Source organism: Lichenostomus cassidix, chromosome Z (genome assembly GCF_008360975.1).
Source record: "Lichenostomus cassidix isolate B80296 chromosome Z, HeHo_3.0, whole genome shotgun sequence".
Lineage (NCBI taxonomy): Eukaryota > Metazoa > Chordata > Aves > Passeriformes > Meliphagidae > Lichenostomus > Lichenostomus cassidix.
This window is the reverse complement of record NC_139511.1, coordinates 9,221,474-9,231,671: the sequence shown is the minus strand read 5'-3', so window position 1 is coordinate 9,231,671 and position 10,198 is coordinate 9,221,474. Positions and strand designations below refer to the sequence as shown.

General features: G+C 40.2%; 1 protein-coding gene across 4 annotated transcripts in view; it reads right to left on the bottom strand.

Annotated features, from left to right (window-relative positions):
- Positions 1-4,206: 4,206 nt before the first annotated feature.
- Positions 4,207-10,198, bottom strand: part of EFNA5 (ephrin A5) — a 213,402-nt gene continuing 207,410 nt past the window's right edge. For all 4 annotated transcript variants that reach the window (XM_085042622.1, XM_085042619.1, XM_085042620.1 and 1 more), the window contains one exon: positions 4,207-8,387. In XM_085042622.1, the coding sequence (XP_084898748.1) occupies positions 8,266-8,387 (122 nt within the window). In that variant the 3' untranslated portion in view covers positions 4,207-8,265. The remainder of the gene's footprint in view (positions 8,388-10,198) is intronic.

Below are 10,198 nucleotides of genomic sequence, written 5' to 3'. Positions count from 1 at the left end.
TAGAGGAAGAGGAAGGGGAAGTAGATTGCACAGTCTGCTGCTCTCGGGGGAATCCTGCAACAGAGAGGTTGCTATATTAACCACTTCACTATTTTGTGCCAATCTTGTTATCTGTTCTTGTTAAAACCTTTATTATTCATGGATGCAAAAATCCAATCATTAAAGCAGCATAAATATTCATATCGTGTGCATTTCATTTAGCTGCTTGGCAAAACTTCTCTGGAGAACAAGAGTTTTGAGGAAATCTGGCTAATGAGACCAGAGCACAGGAAGTATGCATGAGTTTTCCTTTCTTTTTACCTGCAAATAAATGCAGAATAACTAATCAAATAAACAGCCACAAAAGGGACACACATTCACCAGGAAGGATGGTATGCGCACTTGCTTTGGCTTCTGTGTCAAGGGGAATGCAAGGCCTTTTGTAATGCAATTATGTGCAAGAACCAGGATATTGTAAAACTAAAATAAGAAGCATGATAAGCATCACTGCATGGGTTTATCCGGCTTTGCCTCGCATTTAATGTCTAACCATTAACATCATGCATGGTTCACACTCTTGTTCAATCCTTTTTTAAGGTAGACCTGCCATTTTCTCTGCAGCTGTGCTAATTCAACATGTAGCTGAATCCTGCTCTGTGAAAGTCATTATAGCTACACTCTTCACTCCTGCTCCAGCTTCAAGATCTTCTTGATGGCAGAAATAAAACCACACGAAGTTACTCCCAAAACAAAGTTTGAAAAACTACCATTAAAGCATCTGCTACACAGAGTACTCAGCACCTGGGAGAGACCTCTCATGAGGGCCTGGTTCGTTAGAAACCTGAGCTGCCAGCTCCACATGCAGCAGCTCCAGGAGAAGCCTTGCAGAGTGTAAGATTTCAAAGTTATTCCTGTTTTAGAATAGAAAGGTGAGGTGTGTATTTTTAAATGCTAGTGGGTTTTCAAAACTAAGCAATGTTGGCCTGATTCAGTGGTAAATCTGTGCTTGATTTCTGCAAGCACAGAGCAGAGAAATACTTCTAGAAAACATAATCAGGCACTTTCCAGGTTTTCTATTTTGTGTTTTTATGAATTTCCAAAAATAAGCAATTCTTCTACTCACAAGCAGTTTACACCAGCAATCACTTTCTGGGATTAAAGTCTGCTGAATACTTCCCACTGCTGCTCAGCCATCTGTGACTGAGTGAACTTTTTTTTCCCACCCCTTCACCACCCTCATTGTAGTGAACAGAACCATTGGGATACACGCAATGCTATGTAACACACAGCATGCCAAGTTTCCACTGAAGCATTCATACCCAGCCAAAGGCTTGAATCTTCTGACCCTCCTCAGCCAAGGATAGTTGCTGCAGGATCTCAGCTTGTCATTTGCAATATGTAACACTCCATTTATACCCAATACCCAAGTATAAATGGATTGGAACTTTGGGATCACATCGGGGTTGCCATGTTAGGCCTAAAGATGCTTTGCTTCTGCTGTGTTCAGTTTCTAGACTTATTGCTTTGTTCAGCTATAGGTAAAGTGGCAGTGAGGAGAGAAAAAACAAAGCCTCATAAACTTCTTGGACTAGTGTTCAGTGATTAGTCAAGCAATTAGTTGAAACACCCTAACTCACAGTACATGAGAAGAAAAGGCACAATTAGTTCTCAGCGCAACAAGGATCGGGGGATACTTACACCTTCTGTACCCTATTGATTTACTGGACCTTTCCTTTTACAAATACCATCCAGACAAAAACATCAGCATTGCCAACAGTGCTTTGACTGTGGATAGATAAATGTGCTTAAATGTTAAAATTAGTACTGGAAAGTATATATTGCTAAGTGGGCAAGTCCCACAAAACAGCACTTAGGCAGAGCACACTTTGAACCTAAGAACTGACAGATTGGCTGTGTCCAAGAATTGCAATAGATACAGCAGGAGGTACCTTCCATCCTCTCTTGACTTCAGAGATACATTACAAGGTGGAGAGGCATCTAGAAATCACTCTATACTCTTCATCTTGAATGCACTTTATGATTTCATAAAGTGCTAGGCAAAACAGAAAATTCTTCTTTCTCTCCAAGCACACATCTAGCTTGCCACCCTGCAATTTCTCATATTCGTACTCCTCTTTGTGTAATCAAATGACATGAAAACTTTCTTGAAGAACCATGATAGGGAAAATGAGTATTTCAAGATGTGCTGGTGGCTGCAAGAGTCATCTTGTGGTTTGAATTCTTCCAAATGAAAAATGACTGACAGTATCAATCAGCTAACAGATCTATCTGGGGGTAGGGAACCAACAGAAAACCTTAGCACAACATTTTTTGCAGTAACTCTCTTTTTTTAATTTTCCGTAGAGGTTATTTTGTCATCTAACAAAGACTTTGCTCTAAAAGCGTCTCTGCAGTCTAACTGAAAATTTTAACAAAAATTCAAATCGGTGATATTTCAGCTTGCTTGATTAGCAGCAGCAAATCAAATGTGCTGAAAGCAAACACAAATATCCATGTGTAAGAGCTGTCTGCACTGCAGCCTTTACAGTGAAGACTGAATATTTGGACTCTTATGAACACATCTGTAATATGAAGTTGAATCATGCTTTAAACTAAACTTCCCAGTAAGGGCAAATGCTAACAAATAAGAGTTATAAGGAAGGAGGCACTTTTCATTCCTGTGCTTTTAAAGCCTGTAAAAAATTTAACCATCCCAGTTGGTTACCACATCTCTAACCTGTATAAAAGCTTTGTTTTAGATAAATAAAACCACTTTGGCACACAACCATATTATAGCAGTATGATGCATGCCTGAATATTCCTAAGAATGCCCTCAGAGGTACTCTGTGAGCAGAAATATTCTGCAGAAGGGAAGATGAGGGAGTACAAAGGCCCATTGTGCACACTAATGCAGAAAAATGAAATCAAATACCATTCTCAGCAAATGCAGAGTGTCTTCTGAGCAAAGGCTATTAAGTGTGTCAGACTGCAGGATATTTTCTGGACAAGGCTATTATGTTAAAACATACTGAACATGTGTCACTTATAACCCTGCCCTGGTTGTAACATCACAGCTCCAGAGGAAAAAAAATCTGGTGCATCAATTCTTTGTATCAAATACTCACACACTTCTGCTCACCAAGCTGTCACTTCTCATATTGAAAGAAGGTTAGAATAAGTTATAATTAGTACTTGCTGCCCTGTCAACTAATTAAATATAATAAAAAGCCTTCTGTGAGTTTAATGTAAACATGGTGTAATTACAGCAGTTTTGAATGCATGGTGCATGTAGTACAGGTTTTGGTAAGTGCTCCCCACCTTTTATGACCTAAATTCTCAGGTTCAACATATCATATGAGCAAGCAGTGCCAAATACAGCAATTTCAGACCTAAACACAAGTCAACACCAATGTAACCCCTATTTTTTAGAGGCACTACTACGTAAACTTTTGGGGGCAGGGCGGAAGGAAGGAGGAGGAGAAAGCCAGCCAGTTTTTTGCTTCCACTTTTCTTCCCCTTCCCTTCAGGAGGCACCCTTGGTCAAATTCTCCCATTCACTAGACTCGGCTGCTCTGAGCCTTTTTTGTAGGGGAAGGGGACGATACAGCTGATATTCCAAAGCCACTTCCAACCTCAACTCTTTGCCAGTCTGAGAGACATCTTGGGGAGAGGGGAACAGACTGTACCTGCCCTGTCTGCACAGCATTGCTGCTGGCTCTATTCTTCCAGAAGCAGGAGCTACACATGACCACTACCCCGGGGAAGAATTTCTCTGAGGATTTCTTTGGAGGCCCAGAGCAGGGAAAAGTGGTGATGGAAACCATGTAATGCTCTAGCATTTGGCTGACATAGGTCTTTACCCTTCTAAGTATTTGGAAGACCTTTGAACACATTAGAAAAGGGCGAAGTGATCTGCCAGGACAGTGGTAGTTACAAGTCTAGGTACCCAGCTGTTGTGCCTGTGGTGTGCATTTTTTGCACTTTCCCACTCCTATTCCTCTCATTGCCTGTCCTGTCCCTGGAAACCTTCAAGGTCAGGTTGGATGGGGGTCTGAAGAACCTGATCTATTGAAGATATCCCTGCTCATTGCAGGGGCATTGGACTAGAAGACCTTTAAAGGTCCCTTCCAACCCCAACCATACTATGCTTCTGGGTAAGGTAGGTACAAACAGACCACAAAACGAAAATGCAGTAATTTAAACAAAAATGTAGTCTAAAAGAAAGAATTAAAATGATGAAAATCTTTAATTTTATTTAAGTATAATTGTACGGACACGTGTATATACAAATACAGATCTTACAGGGCAGGGAGTTTGGGTGGTTTTTTTTTAACATTTTCTTTTAAGTTTATATAATGTAAGCATTTCAAAACCAGCACTCAATGAATAAGTGCAAAGAAACTGCAAAGCAGGGCAGTACAAGCACAGGACCACACTGAGCTGGACTTTCATACCCAGATGCATACACAATGAGTGTCTTCAATGGGGTGTCAAGAGTAAGCATGGTAAGCGGATTTCGCAGACTCATGGGTAACCTCCAACATGCCAGCATCTATTAAACTGTACAGACAATGGCAGCAAGCCTATTGTAGGGAGATTTGTCTCACATCTGAGAAGCTCGAGGGCAAATGCATGGGAAAAACTCAGTGATGCCAGACCAGAAACAGATCTGCCCATTCACAGCTCCAAATTAAAAAAGTAGGAGGGTGGGAGAGGAGGCAGGGCAGGAAGAGGGAAGAGAAGTGTGGAGGGTTGTACAATAAAATTGGTGATTACAAAATCCGAGTGTAATGAAAAGAGGGGAAAAGTTAACACTCTAAACCTCTGAAAATGACTGAACCACTGCGCTCATAAGGCAATGGATTAAACTCAGTTTTGAGGGCTAGGGGTGGCAATCAACAGGTACAAATACAACCATTTTCCTTCCACAATTATAGAGGAAAGGAAACAATCTACTCAACTACTCTCAGTACTTCCCAAATTTGCTTCTAGTTCTTTTGGAACCAAGTACATACATATATCACACATGACACTGGCAAGATCCTTTCTGGAAAAAACTATTCATGGGAACAAAACCAGAAGGAAAACAGGAGGAAAAAAATACAAAGAAAAGAGAAACAAACAAAATAACAGAAAAGTTGTTATATCCCCAAAGCCTTTTTAGAAACAAACATGATACAAAAGAACAAAAAACTAACACAGAAACCACAGGGCTCCAACATAAGACCTTTAAACACTGAGGACAAAACACTGATCATCAAAAGTCACGTTGTTCCAGGTCTTGACATTGTGAAGTCTTGCAACAGATGAACGATTTTCAAAGATGAGTCCTGTATGCTGCAGTGTCATGGCCACTTGTCTCTCAGTTCTCAGCCATGATCACACTTGATGCTTCAAAGCTCTGTCTTGTAATCAACATGTGATTTTAATATCCTGAAAGTCTATTGTTCTCACTTACAAAAGACATAAGAATCAAATTAATACTTTATTATCAAACACTATATACAACAGAGGTTGCTAACAATACAGAATTTAAAGAACATAGCTTTAAGTTTTACTTGTCTTTCCTTCGCCATCCAGGTAAGTACAGTACAAAACAATATTCTAAACTAACACAAAATGTTACCTTGTCTATTGAAGGATACACAGTATCCACTAGACTGACTGATCCCTATTTTGCCTGTTTCACGTTGCAATGCCCTTGGCAGCCAGGAGTGCAGGTCATGGGTGTAAATAACCCACCTAGGCTGTCGAGAATCAGTACCTCAGACTTGAGCCGGGGCAGATGAAGAGTGAGAGCAAAAAACTTCTTAATTTGCAGCAACATCTGCATTTAAAGCATCCACAGATTTGCAAGGCAACACAAAGCCCACCAACATTTGTGTACTTGGTATGACTGGGATTGCCTAATGCCATCAAGTATCAAACTGGCAGTGCCTGGAGTGCTGCTCCCAGCCATGATGGGCAGCCCAGGGATCATCACTTGTGTTGTCCCTGACCTACCCAGCAAGGCTTGGGGACAACATGAAGGGGTGAGTTTCACCAGGAGTAACACTAGTGACAATCTCTGCTGTGGGTAAACATACGTCTTCAACTCCAACATAATTCAGAGACAAAGGATGACGAAGTCACCAATTCTACATCGAATTTGCACTACTGGTGTGACTGCTTGCAATTGCTATATATCTTTTTAATATGGTTACACATCATGCAATATTATCTGTACTCTGGTTAATAATCCATTTGATAAGGTGCACTCTGATTAAGCTCACCTCATCCAAAGCTTTTTAATTCCTACCTACAGGAAGTATTGGTGTGTGTATCTAGTATATACACATTAAAGAGAGCAAAGTGCCAGAGAGCCTGTAATGAGACGATGACTCCCCTCATTGTTTGGACTGTGTATCTTTATTCTGTGCACTTCACACTAGAGCAAATTTCCTGCATTCCTCCTGTAAGTCCAGGTCCTGTATTCATGAACATGTATGATATCAGGAAAGCCCAGGTCATAGCTCAGCATGCATAAAACCTCCCTTTACATGTCAAATTTAGTTTCCCCTCTCCTGCCTCAACTTCTGGAAGGCTTTTCTTCATTTAAAAATAAAAAGCCTGTGAAGTGCTATCCACTAATGGCATCACTCAATTTTGTTACGGCAGACTTTTTCTTCATAATTAATATAGAAAAATCTTGTTTTGCTTGAATATGCTCCATGTTTTGTTTCACATTTTAAGGTAATTACCACAGTTTTTGTCAAAAAAGCTCTGTTTCAGTCTGGGTCTGAAATTTCACTGATTATGCTTAGCAGTCCAAATTTCATGGCAGCCTAGTCAAAAAATAACCCAAGGCTTGCACTTCCTGGCAAATTATTTTTTAAAGTTTTGTTAGCCAAGGCTCAGATTCCTTAAACAGGGTCACTCCTAATTCCATCAAACAAGACAGTCCCATTTCCTAATTGCATCAAGGGTTACCACTTCTCTTGTATGTTTAAATAGGACAAGCATATATACTCACTCTCAGCATAAAGTATATCTAAATAATGTATTTTCTATTCTAGTGGATTTTTAAAAAAATATTTTGTTAAGTCTTTGGGAGCCCATCTAGTTTATCTCTGGCTGATAAACACGTTTCCTCTACTCTTCAAACTGTGCTAGAAGGGGAAAAGATAAAAAATCAATATTGAATTCAAATTCCACACTTCTATTCTTTCCCCCCACCAAACAATGCTATTAGACTGCCCTGGCTTCTTCTACATGTGATTTATTCCCATGATTGAGGAATTTGCAGGAGAGACAAATCAAGAGCACACTGGAGATCCTGTGTCCCAAACATGTTTCCTCTGGCCACCAATGTCTTCTTTTAGCATGTATTAACACCCAGAGCAGCATCCAAGGCTATCAGCTACTAAGTCAGCGCTGGGGAAGGTCACTTTATTCTCAAAAGTGCCTCTGCATTTCAAGAAAAAAATTTTAGCACCACGGTGATTTGTTTTAAAATAAAATAATCCGGTGTGCATTATCCCCTTAAAACGAAATAACAGAGGCACTCACACCCCCAGTGAAGTTTCCTAAATCCGACCTTGCCTGCTGTGTGCTAACATTCCTAAATACTAACTTCTTCCTCTCACCAAAGACAGTATTTCTACTTGTGAGCACAAGTTTCACTACCAACGATGTTTCAAGACAGTCCTACATGAAACATCATCCTCCCCTTTCAGAAGCCTGTTCATTTAGAAACTCCTGGAGGAAATGGTGTTATATTATGTATATTCTTAATATCTCCCCTCCAGTCCTGACATGGTGACACAATGCCTTGCATGACCATCTTACAGTGCTGAATGAGAAGGCATAAATATTGTATCACAGAGAAAGACTCTCCCAGGTTTTCACGCACTTTCCTAATCCCTCACTGACTGCATCTGCCACTACAATTTCTTGTCCACCTATGGATGACACAGTGAGCTAACAGAGGTGACTTCTTAAAGGAGAATGCAGAGGAAAATAAGAATCACTAGTGTCACTATTACAGTTTGGCATTTTCATTTGGAGTCCTTTTATTTATATGGAGGGTTTAAGAAAGTCACAGGGTAGGTAGGGGTGGGTGCTGAAGCTAGTTATCCCCTTCAAATTTTTGCTGAGTTCAGGCTAAAAGGGAGAAGAACAGGGAAAAATAACAATTTGACATCTGCAAAAACAATAAAGTCCCTTTCCTGGGATGAGCAGTTAGGTGGATCTTTGATGTTTCAAGACCCTTATGTTTTCTGCAACAGGTTGCTGGAGCATACTGTGCTATAATATCAAAAGCATTGCCAGGAGGAACAATAGAGTTGCCAAAAGCCGGCTGGGTATCCTTGGTATCTGTGCCGCGTTCTCGCCACGGGATGGCTCGGCTGACTCATGTACGGTATCATCTGTTCAAACAGAAAGCATACATTCCAATGAGATTTTGCATCCTTAATAAACTCTCACTGAGCCGACAACTGTAAGTAGATTTCAGAGCCTTTATGAAATAGGGCAATGAACCTTGTGTTGCCATTGACTTTCACAAGCGTGTAATACCTCATTATGTAACCAACTTGGGGCCAAGTCCTGCATTTCTTACTGGCAAAACTCCCATTGAAGACCAGAGGAGCAGAAAGTAAGTATGATTTCAGCAGATTGAGGAATGAAAGATTCCTCTTCCAGTAAAACACTGTGGCTCTAGCTTTTGATATCTCATCAGATATCAACATCAGCTAGGAAGCAGCTAAATAAAAACACCTGATTTTCAAAAGTGTTGCACACACTCAGAATCAATTTTGCAATTAACCCCCTCAGTCAGTTACAGATTTTGGCTCCTGAATTTGGAATGACAGTCTGTAAGCCCAAGCATATACCCCACTTCCATGCACAAAATTTCCACTGAAGTATATCTGGGGATGAGCAGGAGATGTAAGACCATTCCCTCTTTCTTGAAACAAAATTTTAAGGGCTAACACATGACAATCAGCAATTTTATAGACTACATACTCAATCTGGAAAATCTCACTACATTTTATGATACACAAAATAGAGACTTACATATGCTGCTAGAATTAATGAAAAAAGAACCAGCTGAGTTAGGAAAACATGCTAATGCATTAACGGCAGAAGAAAACACAGTAGCAAATATTAAATATATGATCTATTATAAAGCTCTGTTTAGTTTTTTTAAACTAAAAATCAGCCTAAAAGCCACAGCTTGTAAAATAGCAAAGGTAGGAAAAGTCAAAAGCAAAATCAACTTCAGTGTTGTTATAGCAGTGGTATTTTTCTCTGCAAAGCCCTCCATATCCTCAGCTATCTAATTTAGCTATTCAAAAACCAACCAGTCTGAGGATTGCCATAAAAAGTCAGCTCCTGTTTTTCATTGCTAAATGAAAGAAAAAAGCCAAACCTTCCTAGTGAGAAGTGTGAAGTGATCTCAAAATGTATTTGTAGGTTTATTTTACAGTACCTAAGTTTCCAGCAATATTAATAGTATGTCACCTACTCACTGAAATAAGCTCCCCCATTTTACAAGAGAAATCAATGTTTCTATGATGTTTCTGTCTCATAGTTCTCATCTCAAAAAACTGTACTGCCAGGATTACACTGGGTGTGCGCTATGCATCTCCAGCTAGAGGCACTAAGGGAAGCAGGTTTGCCGAACTGCTTTGCCATGAAGACTTTCATGTTACTTGGCTTTAGCTACTAGCAAGCTCCCTTCCTATCATACCCTTGACACCCAGCACAAAATCAGGTAGAGCACTTAGCATAATTTAGGTTAATAAGCTCTTCAGCCGCAGCTCAGTTACACAGCAAGATGCACAGTAAACTGAATTAGCAATTTATCACATGTACTTTCTCCAGCACTAATTGATGCAATAATCACATTGGGCTTATCAACAGGTTTCAGTGCTTCTCAAGGCAAAAGTATGAAAAGCAAGCACTGATTAGCTGTAAATACATTCATGTTTGTAAGAAAGGGACATCTATTCTTGGTGGTGCCAAGCAATAGCATAAGAGGCAAAGGGCAGAAACAGATGCACAGAAAGTTTCACCTGAAGAGGAGGAACTTCTTAACTGTATGGGTGACCATGCACTGGAACAGACTGTCAAGAGAGGGTGTGAAGTTTCACTCATTGGAGATAGTCAAAAGCCACCTGGACATAATCCTTAGTAGCATGCTTTGGGGAACCTGCACGGGCATGGAGGTTGGATG